This window comes from Phragmites australis, chromosome 17 (genome assembly GCF_958298935.1).
Source record: "Phragmites australis chromosome 17, lpPhrAust1.1, whole genome shotgun sequence".
NCBI classification, from domain to species: domain Eukaryota; kingdom Viridiplantae; phylum Streptophyta; class Magnoliopsida; order Poales; family Poaceae; genus Phragmites; species Phragmites australis.
Window position 1 is genome coordinate 25525691 of NC_084937.1, and position 27604 is coordinate 25553294.

At 42.4% G+C, this 27604-nt stretch overlaps 3 protein-coding genes and 1 pseudogene across 4 annotated transcripts; all 4 read right to left on the reverse strand.

Annotated features, from left to right (window-relative positions):
* Nucleotides 1-6534: 6534 nt before the first annotated feature.
* Nucleotides 6535-8537, reverse strand: LOC133897178 (protein PIN-LIKES 3-like; annotated as a pseudogene).
* A 194-nt stretch (nucleotides 8538-8731) lies between these two features.
* On the reverse strand, nucleotides 8732-11493 carry LOC133897176 (heat shock 70 kDa protein, mitochondrial-like). The gene is made up of 5 exons (XM_062337800.1): nucleotides 11288-11493; nucleotides 11136-11203; nucleotides 10967-11045; nucleotides 10218-10784; nucleotides 8732-10131 (listed from the first exon to the last, which is right to left on the reverse strand). The coding sequence occupies exons 1-5, from the start codon at nucleotides 11357-11359 to the stop codon at nucleotides 8875-8877; spliced, it is 2043 nt and encodes a 680-aa protein (XP_062193784.1). The 5' UTR covers nucleotides 11360-11493; the 3' UTR covers nucleotides 8732-8874.
* Nucleotides 11494-11897: 404 nt separating this feature from the next.
* LOC133897177 (cinnamoyl-CoA reductase 1-like) lies at nucleotides 11898-14796 on the reverse strand. 2 transcript variants are annotated; one of them, XM_062337803.1, is made up of 6 exons: nucleotides 14297-14796; nucleotides 14000-14173; nucleotides 13452-13633; nucleotides 13075-13237; nucleotides 12335-12524; nucleotides 11898-12256 (listed from the first exon to the last, which is right to left on the reverse strand). In XM_062337803.1, exons 1-6 carry the CDS (start codon nucleotides 14412-14414, stop codon nucleotides 12058-12060), a joined length of 1026 nt encoding a protein of 341 aa, XP_062193787.1. In that variant the 5' UTR covers nucleotides 14415-14796; the 3' UTR covers nucleotides 11898-12057. The 2 variants fall into 2 exon arrangements, with proteins under 2 accessions (XP_062193787.1, XP_062193786.1); XM_062337802.1 differs by having other exon boundaries at nucleotides 13452-13637; nucleotides 14004-14173; nucleotides 14297-14794.
* Nucleotides 14797-16233: 1437 nt separating this feature from the next.
* LOC133897181 (cinnamoyl-CoA reductase 1-like) lies at nucleotides 16234-18262 on the reverse strand. Its single transcript, XM_062337805.1, has 6 exons — nucleotides 18007-18262; nucleotides 17721-17890; nucleotides 17387-17575; nucleotides 17134-17296; nucleotides 16823-17012; nucleotides 16234-16718 (listed from the first exon to the last, which is right to left on the reverse strand). The coding sequence occupies exons 1-6, from the start codon at nucleotides 18119-18121 to the stop codon at nucleotides 16529-16531; spliced, it is 1017 nt and encodes a 338-aa protein (XP_062193789.1). The 5' UTR covers nucleotides 18122-18262; the 3' UTR covers nucleotides 16234-16528.
* Nucleotides 18263-27604: the final 9342 nt, after the last annotated feature.

Sequence of the window (27604 nt, forward strand, 5' to 3'; positions counted from 1 at the left end):
ATCGAAATTTTGATCTTGAAGTCTTTCGAACTGTTTCGGAACGTTATCAACTATTCGTGGGAACTATCGACAAACAACACAAAGGAAACACTAAGAACAACATACCAAACAACAACAAAGCACTATAAAAAGCCTACTAACAGAAAGTACTCATTACTACGATCATGTGAGCGCAAGAATCACCTAAAATGGAGCTTATATGAAAAAGTTATAAAGGTTTTAAGCTACAGAGGCCTTTCTATAAAGAACATGGACTATTTGGTAACAAAAAAGGCTAGGGGCTTATTTGTAAAATTTTAGGGGTCTATATGTAAATAAATAAGCCTATAGGGGACTAAATGTAAAAACAGTAGTTGACAAGGGCCTTTTTGTGAAAATCTAAAAGTATAGGGACCTAAATGCAAAATCATCAAATTAAGAGAATAATTAGATTAATTTTTAATTAGAAAATCCTAATTATTGCATCATGGTGACATCAGCACGCTAACGGGCTCGGGTGCACTGATGTGAACCACCATGTAAGCGAATACACCAACGTGGCACGTTGAGGTGGACTATGAGTGCTGACTGGGATTATGTGACACGTGACGACTTCTTATTGGCTCACAAAGGGGTACACCCAGGTCTAATTGTGGTTGTTCATCAACGATCGAACGACAGAGGAGGCACCTACCTTGGTTTTCCGACGATCGATGTCGTCGATGACGGGCGGGCACGGCGGCGCGGCTTGGGAGGGTCATCGGAATAGCACTCCAATGGTCGGTTTGCGATGGCAAGCGACATAAGAGGGTGTGGGGATGATGAAGAACCTCCCTAGGGGTAAAGTTGGTGTTGGGGCAGTCTCCAACGGCTCGACGACGGTGGAGGGTAGTGGCGAAGGCTCGATGACAACTGGAGCTTAATGCAGCAACCGAAACTCGATGAGGATCGGCCAGGGACGTCGACGTGCGAATGGCGACCACAAGTGTGGACTCGATCGACGTCGGGGAAGGCTCGAGCAACCCGACAGCGGTGACAGGATGCGGCAAAGCTTCTGCGGTGGCGCAGAAACTCTCGGGTGGAGCAAAACCGAGGGAATAAGGGGGTTTGAGCGCGGTGAGCGAAAGGAACCTCGGTTGGGGGGTTTGATTTGGGTTTTATAGCCACGGGCGATGGTTGCCAAGATGTGGGGGCGCGGCGAACGTAAGGGAGCGGCGGTTTCGGCCAACGAAGATGGGCGGGCGACAGTTGCATGTGGGACGGTTGCGACGTGGCGAAAAACGAGCGTCACAGCAAATCAAATGATGGATGAGTATTATATAGAAGAGATGGACAACCAAGATATGACATACGTGCGCAAGGGTATTAGTAGTTATATTTCCTGTGTGACCAATCTAGCCCAAGTAGGCATGATGTCATGGCTTGAATGAATATCTTGAGCATTGAAACGTGCATCACGAACCTGAAGATCCAAATCCTTGTGTTCTTGCGAGTAAATCTCACCATTTGCATGGTGCAAGCATGTACCGCCATTTTGGCAGTCCCGTGGGGTAGTGTGGTTCAGACGCTATAAAGAGGGGGGGGAGAGGGAGTGGTTCCCCGTCCCCGTGCTTGGAACGGCTTGAAGCCCGTCGTCCTCTGCCCCGGGGCCCTGACCGTATGGCCATTGTCTCGGCCGTGATTAATGCGACGGAAAGAGGTGGGGGCACCCCTCCAGCCCCGTCGAGCCCTGTGTTTCTTTTGTGTGTGCTCATGTCCTTCAGCATGCATGACTGTTCATTTCGCTTTGGAGAAAATAAAGTCGGATGGGGTTTGATTCTGGTTGCATCTGGGTCGTCTTTGGGTGAAAGCGGTTCTTTGACGTAATTATACGGGATGACATCGTCATTGACATGTAAAATTCACTAAAAGTTTATTCACGTGTCAACGATTACGTCACGATGCAATTACATCAGATGATCTTCTTCCTCTTCGGGCTCGGGCATGTGGTGTCCTCCGTTCCTGGTATGGACAAGTGCTCACCTCTGATGGCCAAGACGCCAAGGATTTGTGGAGGAGTTGGTTGAATCATGATGTTGGCTTGGGCTGGGACGTTTCCTATCCTTGCAAAAGGAGAGAGACTGAGGGAGCTGCCACGCGCGCTGGCACTGCGACGGATGTTACTGTCGGCCGTGAAGCGGCGAGGGGACCCAAACCGACGTAATGAACCGAGTCTCACGGAATAGTAAGTCGGCAGGTGGGCCCATGTTCCTTCCGGATGCCGCATATTCCTTTTCTTTCTAGCAAACCAGATCCATTGTTTTATTTTCTTTTTGAAATGAAATGGGCGAAAGAGCTACCTATCTATATTAAGAAAATGAGTAAAATTCAGATGGACAAAGTACAAGGGACAATAAGATTCTAAAAAACACAAAAAATACTATTCTCTTAGGATAAAGTGAGCAAATCGTCTAGCTCCTGCTAAGGTCTCTATAGTAGTCTCCCTTTTTCTCTTGATCATTGGCTATTGTAGGGACATATTTTTTATCTTGCTTTGTACTTCTTCCATGTCACACCCGAGTTTCCAGGATCAGTTTCATCATACATATAGTGGTATCATTAGTGATAATACTACTATATCATATAAAAATAACTTTATTGAAATAAATACCAGAGTTTTAAACAGCAGCGGAGGAATACGAGGAAACTCCAACGAAAGCTTCAGGGCACACCACAAACAATCGACTGGGGGTAACATGACCTAGGACACTTTGTCTTTATTGTAGTCTTTAGCTTTCTTGATCTCCTCATAGTCTTCTCTAACTGAGCAACTTTTATTATTAGAAATAACAAGTGTGAGTACATATCATACTCCGCAATATGAGAAATCATAGCATGAGGGCTTAAGATAAGAAATGCTTGACTCAGATTTACTGCATCTATGACATCCTAACTTAGTACTCAAAAAGACATAGCAGTCATATTTACTATGTGTGACAACACCGAATTCACAAGAATAGCTCATTGGGTTCCATTCGACTACCAAACTCACCAGATATTCCATATCCGGCTACAAACTCATCGAGTTACCACCACCCGACTACCAGAACCAACCATCCAAGATCCCTACACTAATCATGGAGAAGTCCAAGTCTGCTCTTGACTGTGAGTATGACTGATATATCAATTTTACACTCTGCAGAGGTTGCACACTTTACCCACGAGTCGTGATTTCATCACCCATATTACCAAGTGACAGTCTCCATATTGTTGTGCTGGCCAAGCACTTGCACACTTGCTATGGTGTGCCGTCAGGAGATCACTATAAGGTTGTTACAAACCTCCCACAGACCCGTAAGCACCCACTAAGATTTCACCGCTAACAGTGATTTCATCACTGTAGAGGCCTCCTCTTGTGCCACTCAACCATCCACTGGTGCCTACAAAACTGAAGGGGTGAATAATTAATTGGTCAAACCGTACCTATATAAGGCTCGTGGTTATACTATTGTGTCGGGTTACATGCCCACGAACCAGTGATTAGGATCCTACACAGTTACAAACCATAACCCAACCGTGCATTCCTGCACCATCATCAAGTCAACCATTCTGTTAGGATCCCTAAATTCCATGTTGCTACAAAAATTACCATTCCTGGTTCATGTTGCATAGATATTAGTCATGTTTAAATTATAATCCAACCATGATCGCGACTAGCGTATCTATCCATTATTCCCTGGACTCATACAACGATGATAAAGAAAATCATAGAAGAATCTAGTAAACCCTAGATATGGGTTTCATATTGACAAGCATGCAATTAGAAGTAAAAGACATACTTTCCTACAATGAGATCAATGTGATCAAGGACACTTGCTTTCCTCAAAGTGCTGCTCAAAGATCACCGAATTCTTGATCTTGAATATCCTCGAACGACTTTGGGATATGATCGTCTACATGCGAAGAGAACAACACACTAAAAACAAGTGCAAAACGAAGCTAACACAACAAACAAACGCTAAAACTGGCTAGGTTACGAATTTAGAAAGATGTGAGCGCAGGAATCATCCAAATCGGAGCTGCTATGACGCGGAAGCTATGACTAAACAAATTTTTAAACCACTAAAAACCATAAAACTAATTTTCTGGAATTAAACTTAATTTTTAAAAGGCCTAAAACATTTATTTAAAACATAAACTAATTTTTGGAATTTTTAAAAGAAAACCTATTTTCGCGAATTATTTTCTAAAGGAAAACATATTGCGTCACGCTGACGTCAGCAAGCTGACGGGCTCAGATTGCTGACGAGGTTGACACGTGGTGCTGATTGGACCACCACGTGGGACAAAGATGCTGTCGGATGATTAACTCCTGTCGCAGGGATCCTGAGGGACCCCTTTTTAGAGATTCGGTCGGGGGGATGATCCTGAATATGTTCGCCGGAGAAATAAATGGGTATGAATGCGATGGCCGGTGGGGTGGAATGATCTAATGCGGAACAGAATAAATGCGCTGGTGTTTAGACAGGTTCGGACCGCACGGAGGCGTAACACCCTACTCCTGTATGGATACTATAAATACCTTGAGAATGTCCCTCAAGGATGTTGCTAGTTACAAGAATATTTGTCTATCTTAGAGCGTGAGGCTCCATGTTCTTCGGTCTGCGTGTGGCTGCCGGCTTTGGGTGCCCTCGATCTTCTCTTCTCTGCTTATGAGCAATTGTTTCCTCTTCCAAAGCTTTTTCTTGTCCGTGCTGCCGGCTGCTTTAAATACCCGCCGGCAGCAGCGTGCCCCGAACGGGAGGGGGAGCACGAGTTCCAAGACACCATAAATGGAAAGGACGTCATCATTACCTCTGGGCGAAGTGACCGGGGGTGGAAAAATGCGTCCCACGTCCGGTCGTCCGTCACCATAAATGCACTGGCAACGGGCGCCGTGGAGAGGGCCCACCGGACAGCCGCAGAGCGGCCCGACGTGCCCGCCCTGTCTTGTTCCCCTGCCACAGCAGCGTGGCAGACGGAACGCCTCGGCCCTTACGACGTTATCCCGAGACGGGTCGGATGGCACGGGATGGGACCCGTGCATTTAATGACCCCACGCCCTTCTGCCAGAACGTGGCAGGAACTGACACCGAGCGTGGCGGGAGCAGTTAGAGGTGACAGGCCACGCACGCTCTTTAAATGCGGCCTTGGACCTTTGACTGGCCGACACCTCATCGGTGGGCCCCTCGGGGGCCACTGTCAGGGGGCTCTCTGGGTCGTTGGGGAACCGAGTGCTCGGGGGTCACTGTACACCTCCCCGAGCACTCTCTCCCGAGAATGCCCTTTCTTGATCCTCGGGGAACCGAGTGCTCGGGGGTACTGTTCACCTCCCCGAGCATTCTCTCCCGGGCACACTTGTGCGGATCCTCGGGGGACCGAGTGCTCGGGGGCTGCTGCACAGAGCCCCGAGCACTCTCTCCCGGAACTTCCTTCAGTGGGTCCTCGGGATACTTGGGTGCCCGCGGGGCCACCGCTCGCGGCCCCGGGCACGTTTCTCCCGGTACTTAGCTTTCCTGGTCATCGGGGGACTCGGGTGCTCGGGGGTCACCGCACACCTTCCCGAGCACTTTCTTCCCGGCACTTAGACTTCGTGGATCATCGGGGAACTAAGGTACTCGGGGACCACCGACTGCAGCCCCGAGCGCCCTCTCCCGGGACTTAATCTTTTTTACCTTGCGGAGGAGACTCCGCGGGATGGCGCCATATGGCGGATTGCTGGCCTGGCCTCGGGATTCGGGGACTCCCGGTTCCTGATACACCGACAGATGCCGACATGATGTGCTGACGTGGCTTCACATAAACCCAGTCATCAAAGAGGACACATGGCTTCATCTGATTGGCTAGCGAAGGGGTATCTCACCTTTTAATCTTGGCCGTTGATCTACGATTGGGCAGTGGAGGGCGGGCTTCCTTGGCTCCGGTTCAGGAAGGCGGTAGCGACGGGTCTTCACGACGGCGCATGGCCGAAAGTCGGCGGAGGAGACGCTGCGGTGCTCGGGAGGCGACGGCGAGCGGCGAAGCGCGACCATATGTCGACTGTGAGTCTGTTTGACGGGGTTGCGAGCATCGGCGAAGTCTGAGGCGACGACGACGTGGCTCGGGAAAGGTTCGGCGTTGCGCTACCCGAAACTCGACGGGGATCGGTCGGGGACGTCAAGATGTGGACGGCGAACGGTGTCGTGGGCTCGGATGGCGTCGGGAAGCGGCACGACGATGGTGCCGGGGAGCGGAGGAAGTCCGGTGATGGCATGAGGGAGCTCTGTTGGAAGAAATCTAGTGAGGTTCGAGGGCTTGAGCGTGGTGGGACAAGAGAAGCCTCGACCGGGGGTTCGATTTGAGTTTTATAATCACGGCCGACGGTTGCCAAGACGTGAGGACGTGACAAACATGGGGAGCGACGGTTTCAACCGACAGAGATGAGCGTGCAACGGTAGCAAGTGGGACGGTTGAGGCGTGATGAAAAACAGGCGTCACATTCCACATTCTTCATCTAGCAGAAAAAAATAAAGGTCGACAGGGCTTCGTTCCAAAGAAGTAGAGTGTCTCCCCGTGTCCAATAGTCAGCTGGTGCATGAAACTATTTAGCAACAAGGTTGTCTCATTTTCAGCAACACGATACAAACAGACAACACAATGCTACACTTCGGTCACGACAACAGAGTCCACATGAAGAACGCGGACCAGACGGTCACGGCGACGGACGCAAGCGAGTACACCCAGACGAAGATCACGGAGCACTCGCTCTTCCCCACGACGCCAAACAGCTGCGTCATAGTCCCTGAAACGAATCAACACACAAGAGGCCAAGACCAAAAAAATGAACACGCGTGATCGATGAGAAAAACAGCAAGCATCTCTGCATGTATGTAGGTGTGTGTCTTACCGATGTTCATCGCAGGTGGAGCACTGGAGCGACGTACTGCAGCAGGAGGATGAACTGGTACAGAGGATCAGGCTGGATGAGGCCGAGACGGACTGCTTCCTTGACTAGCCCAGTGCCTACCAAAGGGAGCAGTATGTATCTGACAACCATGACGCCTACTATGATCGACGGCTGAACTCTTGCTCCTGGGAAGAGTTTATCATGATTCAGCTCATCAGAGTCAAATGCTTCTCTCGAACTATGATAGAGGAAGTGGTGCAGCATTGTATGATATTTTTGGTTATGATAGAGGAAGTTACAGTTACCGTTGAGGAGGTTTCCTCCCATTATCAATGTGATGGATGGAGTTGCGCCTCCATTGTAAGAAACGACCCATGAAAATGATTAGATGTGCTGATTATACCATAAGAACTCGTTTGTCCGCCTACTGACAAAAAAAGAAACTCATTTGTCCTCCTACTGACAATGACTACAAGAAAGTGAAGTCTGTCCACAGAATCAAGAAAGTGGAGGAATTACCCTATCAGTTCAGTTGATTCCTGGAGGACACGAAGAGGCACATTTTCTCCAATTATAGCATTTCTAATTATAGGTATTCCTCCAATTATGAACCCGACAATCTACAAAAGGGAGGCAGTAAATTGTTTTGAATTAAAATAATGGATACTCTGACATTCTGTTGTACTAATATAGAGTTAATAGCTTCTAAAATCAGTGTACCGCTGCAATGGTTGAAGGAGCAAACAGCTTCCTCAAGACAACTGTCCTAGAAATCCACGAGGAAAAATTCCTTGCTCTCTCCGATAGTGGGACCTGCACAAGTTTAAATTTTATAGTGCTACAAGCCAGCAAAACAGTATTGCATATAGAATAGTACGATATGTGGAAGAAAGGTCTTTCAGGCTTTCAGCGCTATGAAACCTTATATCTACTGGGAGGTATGTTCTTGGATGCCAACAGCAGCGTACATTCGTTCATTTGATCATTCAAGGTTGAGCAATTCTCTTCTGGAACTGTTCCTGTAACACTTCCTTAAATCGACACTTCTGTCTGATTTGTTTGAGCATCCCCATCTCCTTCAGTCACCTTTGATGTGGCATGCATAATATGATACACAATTATCCACAGAAACACAGCACCAATCTGCAGTAAATCGTTCACGACAGCAGCACAATGGTGTTAATAGTAACAAACATAAGCAGGCTTACGTGATCGGGAGATTATACTAAAAAGAATTGCCTTACAGCCATCGAGAGTGAAGAATATGCTAGACTATAAGTCTGGCAAGCATCAGGTGCTCCGCAAGGACTTCCCTTCTCTTTGCAAAGAGCTGGAATGATGATGAGAAAAATATTGCCCCAATTGCTTGCATCCATCCAAGAAGTCAACTGCAGTTTTTGAAAAGCAAATAAAAGGACAAGATGCTTATGAGTTATGGCGATCCAATTTTTTCATCTGAAGATCTCATAGTAGAGCTGATATATATAATGAAATACTAGAATCGTCATTAACAGGAGAGCTGATACGAATTACAAGATTCTGCTACAATTCCCTTCCCCAATTAAGGAAACTATTTTCAGTTTGATCACCCGATTACAGCACAGGTGGCAAGCAGAAAAAAAGAACACATCATCCAAGACATTGATCCTCTATAGTCGAGACCAGCAAACAAGAGCTAACAATTGACATCAGGAGATAAAGGGATACGATGATGTTACGTGAAGAATTTTTTTTTTGCCAAAACTGACAAAAATAATTCGAAGCATCGATGTCGAATGTGACCACAAACAAGAGCTAACAATCAAAGCCCGGGGAATGTCTCCTCCCAGTGGTCGAGAAGAAAAAAAATTATCCACGATCCCAAAACTTGCCAAAAATAAAGTTACAATTATCGTCACCCTGACAGAAAACTAAGAAAACCGGAGGCAGGTAAAGATATTAACTTCCTAAATGGGTACATGGAAAGGTAGAAAGTTTGATGTAGATTCAGTCTACATCTTGGCTTCCTTTGCATCCTCATATTCAGCTTCAGGAGTCTGGTCACCACTGCTGCTGCCACCGCCGCTGCCAGCGTTGCCACCACCACCTTGTTGCATGTGCTCTCCAATCTTCGAAACTGCCTTGTTTGCAGCTTCCAGCTTCTGCTTGATCTTGTCCAAATCATCCTCAGCCATTGCTGCTCTCAGATCAGAGATAGCAGACTCAATCTCCTTGGTGACTTCAGCAGGAACCTTGTCCTTGTACTCGCTGACACTCTTCTCTATGCTGTAGATTGTGGTGTCTGCAGAGTTCTTGAGATCAATCAATGCCTTCCTTTCCTGATCCTTCTGAGCATGTAGTTCGGCCTCCTTCACCATCTTCTCAATATCATTCTCCGACAATCCGCCAGAAGATTTGATAGTGATTTCTTGCTCTTTGCCAGTGGATTTGTCCTTTGCTGACACCTTGACAATACCATTGGCATCGATGTCGAATGTGACCTCAATCTGGGGCATACCTCTTGGAGCTGGTGGAATGCCTTCAAGCTGGAATTCGCCAAGAAGCTTGTTATCTGTAGCCATCTCCCTCTCACCCTGAAGCACCTTAACTCCAACCTGTGTCTGGTTATCTGCGGCAGTGGAGAAGACCTGGCTCTTCTTGGTTGGAATTGTGGTGTTCCGGTTAATTAGCCTCGTGAAGATGCCTCCAAGAGTCTCAATACCAAGGGAGAGGGGCGTGACATCCAGCAATAGGAGCTCCTTCACATCACCCCTCAAGATGCCGCCCTGAATTGCAGCTCCCATGGCGACAGCCTCATCAGGATTGACACCCTTGCTCGGTGCCTTGTTGAATATCTGAGAAACAACATCCTGGACCTTTGGCACCCTCGTCATACCACCAACCAATAGAACCTCATCAATCTCCTTTGCAGAGATGCCAGCATCCTTGAGGCAGTTCACACACGGGATGCGAGTCCTCTCAATGAGATCGCTCACAAGAGACTCAAACTTTGATCTGGTCAGGGTAATGTTGAAGTGCTTTGCGCCAGAGGCATCAGCAGTAATAAAGGGAAGGTTGATTTCAGTCTGCATGGTTGAAGAAAGCTCAATCTTGGCCTTCTCAGCAGCTTCCCTGAGCCTTTGCAGCGCCAACTTGTCCTTGCTTAGATCAATGTTGTCAGACTTCTTGAACTCACTAACCAGGTAGTTAAGCAATGCACCATCAAAGTCCTCACCACCAAGGAAAGTATCCCCATTGGTCGCCTTGACCTGAACATGGTATCAACATTAAGAATCAGAATTCCACTTTAATCATTTGCATTCAGAATCTGTACAGGACGTGAGAAGAAAATTACCTCAAAAACTCCATTGGATATCTCAAGGATTGACACATCAAATGTGCCACCGCCCAAGTCAAACACAGCAATCAGGCCCTCCTTGTTGTTCATTCCATACGACAGAGCTGCTGCAGTGGGCTCATTGATAATCCTCATCACCTCCAGTCCAGCAATCCTACCAGCGTCCTTGGTAGCCTGGCGCTGAGCATCATTGAAATATGCTGGGACAGTAATAACAGCCTTGGAGACTGTCTTGCCAAGGTAATCCTCGGCAGTCTCCTTCATCTTGGTGAGAACAAATGCGCCAATCTGGCTAGGGGAGTACTGCTGGCCACCCATCTCCACCCACGCATCACCATTCGGTGCCCTGACAATCTTGTAAGGCACCATCTTCATCTCCTTCTGAGTCTGTGGGTCATCAAAAGTTCTACCAATCAGACGCTTCGACCCACGGATTGTGTTCTGGGCGTTGGTCACCGCCTGCCGACTCGCGGTAACGCCAATCAGGAGATCACCATTCTGATTCTTGGCAACAATGGAGGGTGTTGTCCTCGCGCCTTCTGCATTCTCAATCACCCGGGGTGCCTGCATAACAAATTCACTGATCATTTTCTGACTACCAGCATCAGCACCAAGTACCAATTGAATATGTAATCCAATTACAGCAATTCACGACATTCTATTAATTACAGATGGATACAGCAACTACTTTCTTACAAACAGCAGAACATGACAAGTTTCAGAGCGAACAGGAGAAAAGGCCGCACCTTTCCTTCCATGACAGAGACACAGGAATTTGTCGTGCCCAAATCGATCCCGATGACATCTGCCGCGGCCGGCTTTGAGCTGCAAACAGCTCATTCAATTAAGGATCAAGAATCAAACTGACATTGATGCACAATGGTAGATGATATTACATCCCAAACTCTTAATTACCTGAAAGCACGAGCCACTGCTCCAAGCCTGGAGAGCAGAGGAGGCGCTGTTCGCTGGGCCATGTGTGCCTATTCAGATCACACAGGTAACAGATCAACACATCGAACTGCAAGCAAGATAGGCGCGCGCAGGAGAACAGAGGTGTCACGCACCTGTGAAACGGAGGAGGCGAGGGCATGGCTCGACCTGGCCAGCCTCGACGCGATGAGTGCTCCGATGGCCATGGCTGGAGCTTGAGCTTGGGCGCGGCTCTCCGCGGCGGCGGGCCAGGAGGAGGTGAGGTCTGAAAAACCCTAGTGAGCGGCGGCGGCGGCGGCGGCGGGTGTGTGCTCTTAAACCCCTCGCGGTCTGCGGCATTGGCTTGCAGGAGGGGAAAGAAACGGAGGTCTGGGGGCATTTCTGTAATTATCTTCGGGCCAGGTCTGTGGCTGACAGTGGGCCACATGAGTTGTGGGCAGAAGGTTCTCGACGGCATCAATCTGCCTCCCTACGTTGGCTCTGGGTTGGGTTCAGACTTCAGTCGTTCCGATCGTGAGAGATTCTTTGAGATTTTTTATTTTTTAAATAAAAAATTGCAAATATACACACCGTTTTGAAAAATTGTAAATCTAGACACAAATATTACGTTACAATGCTCCCAAAATTCAAAATAGTAATGAAAAATTCTGAAACAATTATGCGGTGGTGTATAACATACTATCATCCCGCTCTCAAAAAACTCAGATAAAAATATAACTTGTACAATGAGAAAAAAAATTCAGGGATTCTAAATCTGTATTGATTGAGTGAAAGGAAAATGCACTTCATGGACTACAGAACAAACCACACGTATGTCTGAAAGTGAACGACTGAAAGAGCAGGTCCATCGAACATAAGCATTATTGTTGTATAATGTAATACAACTAGTAGTCCAGAGTTTGCTTCATTTATCAGTAGCCCAATGAAAAAGAGGAGGAAGACGGCAAGGGCATCCCTCTATATCCTGCAGAAGCCCCGCCATCTCATAATATTCAATGCTATCCAACAGTGTTTCCTCTAGTTTCCTTGGTTTCCAGCCCAGATTCTTCAGTTTGAATGACGTAATTGGCGTAGCTACAGATTTACGATCTGGATCACTGTCACTGCAGCAGAGTTGTAAACCATGTAAATAAGAATTAGCCATTCAAGTTCTAACAACACAGGTATGGTAAGAGATCCACCAGTTTACGTAATTGTAGTTAGGGTGAGTCTTCTTCAGCAAATTAACCAGATGTTCTGTGATAATCTGATCTGGTGCGCAGATGTATCTCCCAGATGATTCTACTTTCTCATATACAAGAAGCAAAGCATCAGCCACATCACGGACATCAACTATGTGCCACAACATGTTGTTCATTACAGTAGGACCTCCTGCAATCAAGCTAACATAATTTCAGCGGCATTAAGAAAACTATTGTACTGTAGCATGAGCTTAAGAGGCCGAAGTACAGTAGCACAGCACCGCAACAAAATAGAACAGGTAATCTTTAATATTGAAACTAGTGAGAAGTGTTGTTATTTGATTTAATGTTAAAGTTAATAATGAAAAGTGTTATTATTTGATTTAATATTGACGTTAGCAATGAAAAGTGGTGTCTTCTAGAGATAGCTACGATTGCAGCTGCTAAAGAAAAACATCAGTTCCAAGAACTTCACATCAGAAGGGAGCGAACAATTCTCTTTCTTTTTCCTGATAATTTATAGAGTAGAGAAACCGTGTACACCTTGGTTGTAAGGTAATAAGTGCGTAAACTAGCACTATTACTAGTCTACTCTGATCCCAGCTAAAAACCTTCAACCACAATTGTTTACTGAATGCAAGTAAGTTTCCCAATCAAAGACAGGAAAATCGTCATATGTGTGATTATCCTTATAATAAGCAAGAACTAATAGAAAATAGTAGGATATGTATATAGGCAACCTTTTATAATGTAAATGAGAAATTCGCTGCTGGTATTGACCACAGGCTGCAGGAGTGGGCCTAAAACTACACAAGGGCAAACTGTAACAACAGTTAGTCCAGTTTTCTCTGCATACTCCAAGGCTGTCTCTTCAGCAGCAGTCTTGGCAGCCATATACCATTCCTGCCAGAAGAACTAGGTTAGTCTTAACTTAATCCTCCCTAGCAGCAATCATTAGCAACAAAGAATTGATAAATGATAAACGCATTAGTTATATCATTAACCAAAAATTGATTCGGTGTGACTATGTAAAAAAACTGATGTTTGTGTGCCAGCATGTGCTCTGTAATGTACTTTTATTGCTATAGCAACTCAGTGCCCCAACATCATTACTAACCTCATTCTTCAGGCATAAATTTTTGTCCGACCAGCAACTCTCGTCTTTCGGTTTACCTTGAGGCCAATTCGGGTTAAAATGAACAGCAGAGGTGGATGAAACCACAACCACCTTCTGAACATTATTAGCTGAACAAGCCTGAAGAATGTTTAAGGTGCCTTGCACAGCAGGAGCCAGTACTTCTGACTGCATGGTTAAGGTAAACAATTAGAAATCTCGGATGTTTAAACAGTAAAACTCAGTAAGAGAAGTGCATCTTTATAGCAGTGTGTCAGTGAATTATGGCAGTGAAAATACACAAACTGTGCACAAAGTGTGATTCATGACCACTAGGGATGCAAGTTTTGTAATTTTTGGATCATTGGGTCCATCCAAAATTCAAAAAAAATGAACTAAAGATTCACTGCTAAATTAAGTTTAAAAAATAATAAGTAGTGACCTAGAAATACCTATTGGGTTTGCATCTCTAGTGAGCACAGCACGCAGTCAACGTAAATTAGTTTCGAAGAAAACGCTGGTTGCCAATCCAAACCAACTGGGCATGGTACTTGCCTCAGGATCGACAACCTTATCCGCAGGCACCGGACAGGCAACATGGAAGACCCCGTCGCACCCCGCGACGGCGGCCGCCAGCGCGTCGTGGTCGAGAACATCGGCCTTGAACATGCGCAGGTTCTCCGCGGCCCCGTCCAGCCGCCCCAGGTGCGCGTTCTTGGGATCACCTGAATCAGCGGTAGTACCCGCTGCCATTAGTCCCACGCTTCGACCCAGAACAGCTGCGCGCAGAGGCAGCAACAGAGCAGCGGCGTGTGGGGGAACGAACGTCGAACGGGTGGGGAGCTTACATGGGTCCCGGACGGTGGCGTGGACGGCGAAGTCGCGGGAGAGGAGGAGCTTGACGAGCCACGAGGCGACGAACCCGCCGCCTCCGGTCACGCACACGCGCTGCTGCGGCGGCGCCATCCCCCTCCTCCTCTAGACCACGCCGCCTCCCTGCTCCCGTGCTGCCCTCCTTCCATCCTCCCTCCCTCCTCCTATATATATCTCCACCGGCGCTCGCCGGCTTGCCGGCTTGCCGCTTCGCTGTCCCACCACCGAAATGGTCGCCGGTAGCATCCAAGCCGCAAATCGACAGGGAGAACACGCCAAACAAACGAATCTGACTCCCTCCCGACCAGGGTGGAGAGGAGCGAGAGCCACGCGGGAACCGGAGGAGCACCTGGCGATCACCCGCCTCCTCCGCTTTGCCGGTGGATTGGTCGGCGGTTGTCGCCGCTCGTGGCCTCGCCATTGATCGGGAATTATTTTTTCTTTACCAAAAGAAATCACTCCTTTTAGGTTTCCATACATCATCTCATATGGCATGCCATAACATCAAACACAAATCTAAATATAAATACATGATTATATCATACGAACATCACCATGCGAATACATCATAAACAATATGGATATTGTAGTTTGATTTTAAAAGAGTTCTGAAAAAATAAGAAAATTGTACGTTAATTTCTCTCGTAATTTTTTAATTTATTTTTATTAGTAAAACAGATTTTGTATCCATAGCCGGTAACGTGGATAAATTGTTTAAATTTTACGAGTTTTTATTAGATGAGAGGAGAGCAGAGGATGAGATGATATAAAACCAACTTATATTTTATATAATAGAGACTAAGCATAAGAATAATAATTAAGGAAATTATTATTTCTCCAAAAATAAATAAGCCATGAGTAGTTGGGATATTGATTGTTCGCTAAAAAAAATAGCATACGAGGATTAACTACTCTCTAAACAATGTAATCCATAATTTGTCTAAACATGCCAATAGTTAGCATTGGCACAGTGCTACGTAGGGCGGTAGGGGAGGAAATCACTGGTGCAAAAATGATCGCAAGTGTTTAGTGAAGGGACATCACACTTTTTCCTTCTTCTTTTTTGAAACATGAACATCTCACAATAATTAGAACATACATATACTGATATACAACCGGTCATTGCTCTAGGAATTTAGTCGAAAGAAAAAGAGCGATGCTCAATCTCATACGCCTGAAAAATGTTGCTATGTTCAGTTGATCTAGCTTAGCCATTGGATCATAATCGAATACGCGAGATTATTTCTTCTTCTTTTAGCTCCATGCACATTATCTTCTCTACCGCATCAACAAACCTCGCTCCCCATCGGATCCGCATCCACCGTCCGCCGCCGCGCTAACTGCTTTGTTTTCATCGCCCCCGCCGCCAACCCCACCTATCACCTGTGGTGCTGCATCTCAATATCGTAGCCCACCGTTCGTCCGACAAAATGGCCCAGCCTCACTCTAATCCCTAGAGTCACCGATAAACCCGTACCCTAACCCTTCTTTTAAACTCGCAGAAGCTGGTGCGTCCACGCGGTCGTCTGAAAGCATGTTTCTGAATGCAACACACGAACTCAGGAACCGCGACCTGCTCTCTCTCCGTGTCGCCAAACTTATTCGGTGGCATTTCAAGCGTAAGAAAGAGCACATCGATCGACGACAGTGTACTGGTAATTCGTCAGCAGTCATGCGGCAGAAATTGGGAAGTCGGCAGTCGGCACGGTTCCTGAGCAAGGCCAGCCTTGTCGAGGTAATCGAGACCACCCGCGATCGTTTCCTCCTGGCTCCTCGACTTCCACCCCAGGTTCTTCAGTTTATCCGCTGTAACAGCAACCTTGTAATCCACACCGACCGTTCTGCAACCCGAATCGTGTGTAAATGGACTACCATTTAGGTTGGTTTCTTGAGTTTGCAACAAGAGAAAAATTGTCCGGTGCCAAACATAAACTCTTTAACTTGTAGCGGATATTTGCAACTAGAACTGACTGTTACGGGGTTTATGCATTTTTTTCTCGTTATAGAAAGAAAACATACAAAGCCTCACAACTTATTCAACTGACCCGGGCGGGGACACCGTCCAACGTCAGTACATACATAGTAACATCACCAGATTACAACAACAAAGTTCAAATATAAGTTGGTACATGTAAATAGGAGAAACGGAAGACACACACAATTGCACACTCAGCTGGATGTCCCCTAAATCCATGCTGTTGCGGCGACTAGATTTTGTTGAAAAGAGGAGGGAAACGGCAGGGAGCCGCCCCATCCACATCCTCAAGAAACCCAGCCTGCTGGAAGAACTCGACCGTGTCCGCGATCGTCTCCTCCAGCGGACGGCAGCTCCACCCGAGCTTCTTTAACTTCTCAGACGTCATCGGAGCTGGGTGATCCATGTCACATATGTTCTCCCTGCCAATCAATTGCCAAGTAGATCAGATTCGACACCGGGTTCAATGTTCAAGAAAATAAAAGAGCAACTACTCTTTTTAAGCGAGCCCGAGTATGTCTTTTACTTGCTAACGAAAGGGTAGCCAGGGTACTTGCTCATCAGCAAGTCCAGCAGGTCGCGAGCGCTGATGGCATGAGGCGCGCAGATGTGCCTGCCGGAGGGTTGGGGCACCTCGTAAACCAGGAGCAGCGCGTCGGCGACGTCGCGGACGTCGACGATGTGCCAGAGCTTGTTCCTCACCGGGTCAGGGCCTCCTGCATCGTCGCTCAAAGATACGGTGCTCGTGTTAAATGGACTGCGCAATGATCTAAGACGAATGGATCAGGAAACAAAAATAACGCGATGCATTGTTGAGTGTTTTGTGATGGTCCAAACCTTTCAAAAAGTAGATGAGGAACTGGCTGCTTGCGTTAACCGTAGGCTGCAGCAGGGGACCAAACACCAACCCTGGATTGACAGTCACCACATCGAGTCCGGTTTGCCGCCCGTATTCAAGCGCCGCCTCTTCTGATATGATCTTGGCGACCGGATACCAGCTCTGCAGTTACACGGGGCAGCAAAGTGACTAGCCCAAATTTGGCAATGAATTATCAAACGTAAGATCATAGAAGTTTGCAGTACAAGTTACCTCATTGTTCCTGCAGAATTCTCTGTCGGACCAGCAGTTCTCATCTCTGATCTTACCTTCAGGCCAATCTTTCGGGTTGATCTCGACGGCTACCATGGATGACACAACAACCACTCGCTGAACATTCGCGTCAGAGGCAGCCTTGAGTACATTTGCGGTGCCAGTAACAGCAGGAGCCAACATCTCTAGCTGCACGCTTGTGTACGCATGGCATAGATATGTTAGGACAAATTATTGTTATCTTTTAACGATGCCTGTTTCTGAATAAGATTTCTTTTTTTTCTTTCGAAACGAACCGGCAGGAGATTTCAGATTTAAGGAACACAAAACTTGCCTCTGGATCAGTCAAATTCTCTGGAGGCACTGGAGTCGCGACATGGAAAACTCCCTGGCATCCCAAAATGGCAGTCGCCATCGAGTCGTAGTCCAGGAGATCAGCCTTGAAAAGCCTGAGGTTTTGAGCAGCATTCTCTAGCGTCTTCAGATGGGCCGTCTTCGCGTCACCTGAAACACAGCAATTGACAGAACGGATCATCATCACTCCTCGACCTGTCTTGCTAGCGAACACAAACAAACAAACAATCCAGCAAGAAAAGAAACGGCAAGGTCACATCACGTACCGAGGTCGCGGACGGTGCCGTGGACGGTGTAGCCACGGGAGAGGAGGAGCTTCACGAGCCACGAGGCGACGTACCCGCCGGCGCCAGTCACACACACTGCCGCACTTCCGGCCATGGCGTCGCCTCCACCGAGTCTCGTCCACAGCTAGGCTGCTCTTCGTGTATTGGTTGCTAGCGCTAGCAGCCCTACGAGTAGAAGTTATCATGGTTTCTGACCATGAGAACTCTGAGCAGATTATCACATGGCCAAGAGTGAATGTAAATTGAAGCGAAGCTTACTGGCTGTACGAGTACGTACGAAGCTATCATGGCTGACCAGACTATCACATGGCCAAGAGTGGCGGCGTTGCTGGACTGCGGTTCACTGAGCGACCCGTGACGGCACCCACATGCCCAGCTGAAATGCAGTGGCGTCGCCCACCCGAGCGGTGGCCACCAGCGCCGTGACGCCGTGGTGGCGATCGGGAGCGCTCCCTGTGCATCTCGTCGCGCCAGTAGGCGTCTCTACGACCTCCGCCGCGCGCCTGGTCACGCCCGCCACGCGGAGCGTCATCATCTTCTTCCGAATCATCGTGATGGCGGCAGCGAGGTTCAGGCCCCGGATGGTCATCGCGCGAGGTGCGGCGGCCCTGGCCGTCCCTAACAGAGCCAGTAGATTTTTTTAAGATAATAGGAATTTTATTTTATCAAACTAATGAAATTATCTCGGTCCCTAAATCACAAGACGAATTCGGCAGCCGGTAGATGAGTACAAAAGATCATCAGACATAGTACGAGGTGAAACAGAAATCGTGCATCACATCATTTGATACGGAATGAAAGCCCTTGTGCACTTAGGGTGTATTTAATTGATCGAACGAAGTTGAATGTGACGAGCTCGTTTTGAAAAGATGGTATGATTCTGTATAAGATGGTATAGATACGTTGTTTGGTTAGATGTATGTGATGATATATAAATGTATTTGGTTGGATATATTGGATGATATGAGAATGTGTTTAATTATTTAAAAGTTATATATTATATCCATGTATAACTTAATTATTTTACATATATAATAATTTTTATATTTGTTATTATCAACAAATTATGCTAATTAGTACTAATAATTACTAATTCTAATTAATCATAACCTAAGTGGTCAATAATTATCACTAAATACCCACATTAATAATTAGTTATGGTTAATATCATTTAATTATAACTAATGTTTAACTAAAAATCCTTAATAATCACTAATAGTCACTAATAATCAATAACCGTAAGTGATTAGCGGAGTTGACAGAACCTGTGCGGAGTCGTTCGACCGATTTTGCCGCACGGCTTGGTACATTATCTTCTCGATATATTCTAAGAATCTAAACCATCTTATTCTGGATAAAATGATACATTCAACAAATCAAATACCAGAACATGCTCAGATCTCACACAGGGTTCACAAAATCATCGATAACTGCTCGGTTATCACGGTTACCGACCAATTCGGTTCACACCGCTTTCGTAAATCGACTGGTTTTTTGTTAAGTTCAAATTTAAAATTAAAAAAATTCAAAAATTTGATAAAATTCGATCGGTTTCTATAGAATTTCACCGAATTATTATGTGGTTATCACGGTTTTCATGGTAATTGCTGAGAGCCGGTTTTCGAAGATCAAACACATTTATAAGCCCCAATCCTGTACCAACTTATATATATATCGATTCATTCAACCAACCTAACACTCACGTATATGTTATAAGACAAAAAGAGGGCACGCCATCACTTGTATTTTCCTTGTGAACACTTGAGATTCAGATTCCCCTAGAAAATCTTTGTACTGTCAACGCCTGAGCAAGAACATGAATTCGGAAGAAAAAAAATCAGAGGCACTTGTGCTATCCAGCTACTTCAGATGGGATATTGCCTTCTTGGGATCACCTCAAGGAGGAGAGTATCCGCCATTAGACCATCCTTTAACTATATTTTTTTTTATTTTGTTCCTTTTTTATTCCCCTTCCTATTTTTATTTTTTTAATTTTTTCTTATCTTTAATAGTTTTATTTTTAATGGATTCATGAAAGGAAATGAGAGAATCTCGTTCTGAAAGGAATGAATTTAGGAATCTCTTCGTAACAAAAATCGTGAAGAGAAACCGCTAGAACGCTTAAAAGATTCTAAACCTGACAGTAATTGATTGAAGATGATCTTACTTAGCTAGCACACCTTGAAACCCCTCCAATACATATGCGATTGCCCTTTTGCACTACTGCTTTTTGGAGGGACCTTATCAGCATAATCCCAAAACACATCACGAAACAGCTATTGACCAATAAGAAATCGGTAGTGCTTACTTGAACTAAAAATATAATCTATTTGAGTTAATTTTTGTCATCGTATCTTTAATGTTTTAGAAGCTCAAGTTTAATATTTCAAGTATTATAAAAAATTATTATCATACTTATTTTTTATGTTGCATTCTGAAATCTTTTGCGTACAGATCCGGATCTGAAAAAATTATCCATTCGAGTTAATTCTTATATTTTCGCATCTCTAATATTTCAGACGTTTAAATTTAATGTTTCTGATGTTATGAAAATTTGTTATCATATTTGTTTTCGTATATTGCATCTCAGAATCTCTTGTATACAGATCTGGACCCAAAACAATTATCTATTCAAGTTAATTCCTATGTTTTCATATTTTTAATATTTCAGACGTTTAAATATAATGTTTCAGATGTTATAAAAATTTGTTGCAGAATTTCTTCAATAATGTTCCACACATCCGACGAAATTAACTTAAATGGATAATTTTTTGGAATCCGCTAATTACTTTTTCGATGTATGTATTTCGATATTGCAAAAGTATCTTTAGATATTACAGAAGTCCTTTGACAATGTTTAAAAAACCTCCGATGCTGTGTGCAGATAGAACGTCCGGGTGCTAGCAGCCTGATAAGAAATCCGTATCTCGGTTTCTCCAAAGTGAGTAGAGGATGAAGCAGAAGCAGAAAGATAGCGCCGCCGTGCACGGTGTGGTAGTGGGGCATGAACACAAGAACATCACACAAGAATTGGCATTAAAAAAAATGCAGCTGTCTTTGGCTGCATGGCACCGAGAGTTCAACTGAAAGGCACACAAGCTAATTGCGTCCTTCTGAATCTCCGAGCAACTGAGAATTGGGACCCCGGTCCCTACCCTATATTGTTGATAAAGATATTTACTATATATATATATATATAACAAATGCCATATTTTGTATCTATTAATTATGGTAATACCTATAGGGTACATCGTTTTAAGCTTAATTTTATTCGACAGACTTCGCTTTTAATTAGTGTAAATTTTGATTAAATTACTCTTAATTAAAAATTCATAGATACTATTCGCAGCCGGGTTTTGACAAGTTAAGATGACAAAAGAATTATAGAATTGACACCATTCATATGTCCACAAGGATATTTTGAATAACTTATAATGCATTTAGACTTAAAAAATACGTCTGCATTATTTTAGAGGAAAATGCAAAATATTTTTAATGATAACCAAGAGTTTAAAAAATACTGCAGGCATATTTTCCTCTAAAATAATACAGGTGCATTTTTTAAACCTAAAAGCATTATAAGCCGTTCAAAATGTGTTTATGGACATATAAATGATATCTATTCTATATATTCTTTTACCATCTTGACTTACCAAAACTCAGCTGTGAATTATATCCATGAATTTTTAATTAAGAATAATTTAATCAAAGTTTACACTAATTGAAAGCGAAGTCTGTCGAATAAAATTAAGCTAAAAGCCACATGAGTGGGTGAATAGCGGTGAACAATACGTAAATAGTGCATGCTATAAGTGCTCAGACCACTGTATTAGAAGGCTAGTGAGAAGTCACTATAGACATTCATAATTTAAATAGTAAATAGCTCGTAATTTTACATCTCGAATTTTGGTCGCTTCAGTCTGTTTAATAGATACATAATATTTGAACCGGGATAAAAGTGATATCAAAGCTTGGTCATCATTGAAGAGCTAAAATATCTGAATTCAGAAATTAAATACAGGAAAGATTATCAATACAAAGGATAATATTAATATTAGGCCCAGATTAAATTCCTCCGAAGAACATAGTTGATATTCTTCTCATAGCCAACTAAATCTAATTGTTGACTTATTGCAAAAAAATTATATAACTTGGGATAAAATACAAGATGAATTAAATTTAAAATTAGAAAGGTTATACAAAGAACATAATCAGCTATAAGAAAAATATTCCCTCATACGTAACAAAATAAATTTGGCCTTACAAGTCTTAGGAGAAAACAAGGCTGAGCAAAATAAATCCAGCCAAAATAGTGATTACATTAAAGAATAACTTATCTTGCTATATAAGAAATTAGACTCTTTGCTGATTCTAGAAAAATTATCTGGTAAGAAAGAAGTTATAAAGGCTTTAGACGAATCAAAGTCTTTAGATCAAGATATATTTAATATTGAAAGGCTTTTAGAAGAAGTCAAAACTTTAATTCTCTCGTAAATATATGTTAGAATATAACCAACCTTTAAGAGAAACAGAAAAATACTTAGCTGATCTTGTATGTTTTTTTATTATGAATTATCTAAAGAAGACTCTAAAGTAATAATAAGGCAAAATAATACATTTCTCCAATTGCTGATTTAGATTTTAAAAAGAATTAATATTGAAGAAAACAACAAAGAGATCGTATTAGCATCATCTGGTATAGTTGTATCCACTAAGACTATAAATTCATAAAAATGGATATATCTAAAAGCTTCGTCAGAAGAAATAAAACACTCCAACTAGTAAACTAAGATGTAAGACTCTTAACCCTAATGGATAGGCTAAAGGGTAAAAGTTAGGATATAGATAACTAGAAGAAGTTATAAATGTAGAAAAGAACCTTGAAATATATCAGAAGGATACTTTAAAAAAAATAAAATCTCAACAGTTCTATCAAATAGGTATATTTGAAAGTAGGAATGAGTTATATAGGATATCTAAATAGTAGAATTAAGTGTTTTATCACAACCAGTAGAATTAAGAGTTGTAAGTAAGCAATTTGAAAATAATTTAAAGTATTCAAGATATAAATATATTCACTAAGGAATGTATATCATAGGAATGAAGGGTATAACAAGAAAAAAATTAGGAACAAATGTTCTAATAACATTATTAGATAAAAGATAGGATACAATAAATAAAGCTGTATTAGGATTCTTGAGGAGATATGAATAAAAATAGATTAATAAATTACATATCTCCAAACTTGATGATGCCTATAAAAGAATTTATAGAAAAAGTAAGCTTTGGCTTTCAAACCAAAGGATACAAAGAATTTGAAGAAACAAATTTGTTAGTAAGCATAGAATAGAATTTATAGGAAGATTGACTGATAGAAGTAGAACTAGATATAAAGTGAATGTGAATGATATAATTGAAAGTATGCAAGCAATGGGAATAAAGTTTATGAGTCCTTTAAAAATAGACTCTGAAGATAGAGCAGAGAAGAATATAATATAAGCGAGTTAATAGAGAATAAGACTTTAAAACAACCTAAAAATTATATAAGTTATCAAAATAATAATGACATATTAATATTAGATTCATAAATTATAAGTCAAGGGCTTTGGATGATTTAGTTGGATGATTTAGACTCTATTATATTAGAACAAGATATTAAAGATAATAGACGGTTATAGTGTATCTGAATTTATGGGGAAAAAAAAGGACCTAGATACCGAAATAAATTATTATAAGAAAAAATTAAAACAAATATCTATAGAATATACATCATGACAAGTGAATGATCTAAATTAAGAGATAAAGAACTTTCTTTTTATAGAGAATTAGCGAGATTATGAAGTTAAAAAAAAGATAAGAAGTTAATTTTAGAAAGTTCAGAGGTTAAGAATGAAATAAATAAACCTACGAAAGAAAAGATAGAATATACCGATGATAAATGTAAGCAAATAGTTAATAGTAAAATTACAAGTGAAGATGAACATTGAGATATAAATAATAAATTATTATTAGAAAGTTATGAAGAGGAAGATGAAGTAATTAATGAAATATAAAGTAACACTTATAATGCCTTGCAATAATATATTAATTTTATAGACTCCCTAAGTGAAGTAGGATTGTACAATCTAGATAACACAATGGAAGCAATGAAAGTAGACATAGTAAAGAGAAAGAGGAGAAGATATGGTGAAAGTTTAGTAAAAAAATGAAGGAGAAATGAAGAGACTATCTAGAGTATCAGGAAGATAGCCTTAGAAAAAAAGACTATCTATATAATTATATTTCAGGACAATATATATACATGGGTTCTAAGAGAAAAGAATTTAAAAATACTGTAAAGTTTCAAAATCATAAGAGTGACGGTGCAATACTAAACTTAGCTGCACATGATCTCATTGATCAGCCAAATATCATAAACATAAGGAAATGTTTGATAGTTTAGAAATATATACGAAATCAACATAATATTGGAAATAAAGTAGAAAACATGATAATTTATTTATAAATATTTCTAGAAGAATTAGCGAAGGTTTTAGAGGAATAATGAGTAGAAAATAACCGTAACCTTTATGAATAATTAAAAAGAGTAGGTAGCAACCCAAATAATTTTGTAAATATAATATCAAATATTATAATAGTAGAAGACCCAGAATTAGGTTATTCTACATTATAAAATGAAAGGCTAAGAGAAATAGAGAATCTGACATTAACAAACTGGAAAGGAATGAAATAATTCTCGTAACATTATTTATATAATGCTATTACTGCAAAGCAAGGTTATAATAAGAGAGTAGTTGAACGATATTGTAATAAACTATCTGATCCCTTAGGAAGTATGATATTTAAAGAGTATAAGAAAGAAACTGAAGGGGCAATCATTAATATATCTCAAGCCATAACTTTTGTATTCAAACAACTGAAGAAAATATGCACAAACATATAACCTTAGAGATCCATGAAACACTCGGATTATAATTTTTGCAATAAAATAGTCCAAATACCATTAACATATAGAGAAGAAAGTTACAAAAATAGAAGATATCATAGATCTCAATGAAAGAGTAATAATAATTGCAAAACTAAGAAAAGATATTTTCTAAGAAGATCAGATAATAAATGTCCATTTTTACATAAAAGGAACATAAGACATTATAATCCTAAGAAAAATTAGGATAAGACATGTAAATGTTTCGTATGCAATTCACTGACCAACTAAGTAGAACTTGTCCTAATAAGGATCAGAAAAGATATTCTGGCAAATATGAAGGACAAGAAAGAGTTTTAATAATAGATAGTGTAAATAAAAATATATTAGTTTACGATGAAGACATCAAAGATGATGAGTCGATATATTCAATCATATAAATCGATGAGATTGAAAACAATAAGGCTAACTACAAGTCAAGTAATGATGAAATGGATTTAGTAGATGAATTAGCAGGTCTAACAATAGAAATGATGAATCAAGCAAGTTGTGATCATGATTGGATTAGAGGAAAATGAGATTACAATATAAAATGTGTTTTTTTATATACTACCCAAGTCAAGAAAATAGAGCTACATGCATCATATGTCTAAAACAAGCATGCTCCGAATGTTTGAAAGCAAAAAAGCAAAGATGGAGAAAGGAACTAGAGCTAGAATCAGATGAAAGAATAATGTCCAGCTGAGTAAGAACATTAGAAAATAGAGTAAATAAATTAGAAGTAGAATTAGAGGACCTAAAAACAAAAATTGAAAGTACATGTTTGAAATAAGATGAATTCATAGAAAATATTGAATGCCAGGAGCAAACTATAGCATTAAAAGATAGTAGAGGTGACAAGATAATCCAGTTAAAAGATGCTATAACATACTTTGGAAATAAGTATTGTCATGCCCCAATTATGTAATTATGTATTCAACATTAATCATGCATCATGAACATTATGTTTAATTGTTGAGTGCTTGTTATTCTTCAATGGTGGTTTAAAAACTTGCTATGAGTTATGAAAAATACTGACATTGGAGTTTTGTTTAGTTTAAGTTCTGGCTTAGGCGTTGTGGGTGAATCCATTTTTAAAATGGGTTCATCTCATTTTGTAGTCCCGGCACAAAAATTCCTAGGTTTTTGAAGTATTAGAGCACCTCGTGTTGGGTGAAAAAGAATGGGGAGAGAAAGAAATACTTTTGCAGCTGAAAATCTTGTTTCACTAACCGATAGGGCCCACTTGAGCTGGCCCACACCTCACCCTCTCTTCTCTCCGGCTGCCACCACAGCAGCCCGTCTCCCTCACTCTCTCTCACGTGCTCTCCCTCACTCCAACCGTGCAACCCAAAGAGAGCAAGAGCAGAAGCTCTCTTCTCCCTCAAGCTCCTCCATTCTCCCCCAAATCCCACCTCAAGGAGCAAGAAGCAAGGTATGCATGCGTTGCCATAGTGTTCCCTAGCTCTTTAGCTTCCCTTCCATCCAATTCGTTCTCACATGCATGAAGTTTGGGTGTTTTCCAATCCATTGTCGTCACCTCACTTCTCTAAAAACTTCAGCAACTTGACCTCTCTTCCCCAAGCCATTTTCCTCCAAATTGACAGTCACCAACCTTGGCAAAGACCTTGGGTAAGTTCCCTAGGACCCCATGAGGTGAATGCACATTTTAAGTTCAGTTTTGGATGAGTTTGTGAGCTGCGATCGAGGAATGGTGAAGCCTTGGTGTTCATGTGGAAATGGAACTAAGAGAAAAGGTTTAGATGAGGAAGAGTTAGTGAATCAAGCTTGTGGAGTGGATAAACTAGGTGTAGAATCCATGCATTTATGCCTTTACATGCTTGTGTGGGTTAGATTTTAACATGCAAGATGAATCGGTCGATGAATCGACGCAAACACGTGTTCTGCAGGAACTCGGAAGTTCCGGGTAATCCTATTTAAAGCTACCTAAGGACCCCCACCCAGAAGTTCTGGGGGTTAAATAGAGCAAACAAAACCTGAGAGCCATGTTCGTAGGAACACCCAAAGGTTCCGACCATCTGGAAGTTCCGAGTATAACCCGGAAGTTTTGAGTTAAGTCGAGTTAGGGTTAAACGAGAACCCCATTCGGAGCCAAACCTGGATGTTCGAGCCCAACCCAAAAGTTCCAACCTCGACCCAGAACTTCTGAGTCTATCATGCAACACGAGGACCCCTGTCCGGAGGTTAACCCGGAAGTTCTAAGTTCAACCTAGAACTTCCGAGTTTCAGTCAGAAGTTCTGTAGTTGTTTAGATCGCAGAATTCATCGTTCTTTCATTTGTTTTGTACTTTTAACTTGTTGTTGCGCTACATCATCTATTGCTATGCATCTTGTAGCATACATCTTTGCACCTCATTCATACTCGTCACATTGTATGTGTTTTTCTTTAGTGAACGAAGACTGGAGTGTGACGCGTGATCGGGGGTGATCAAGACTTTGTGATTGTTAGTTGTGAAGCTAAGCAGCAAGACAAGCATCTAAGCATACTCTACCTATTACTTTGGATCATATGATGTATCATATGATGTCTAATTTGATAAATTATGCTTTATGTATGTTATGCATGTTAGGTAGTCGATATTGAGCCTTTAT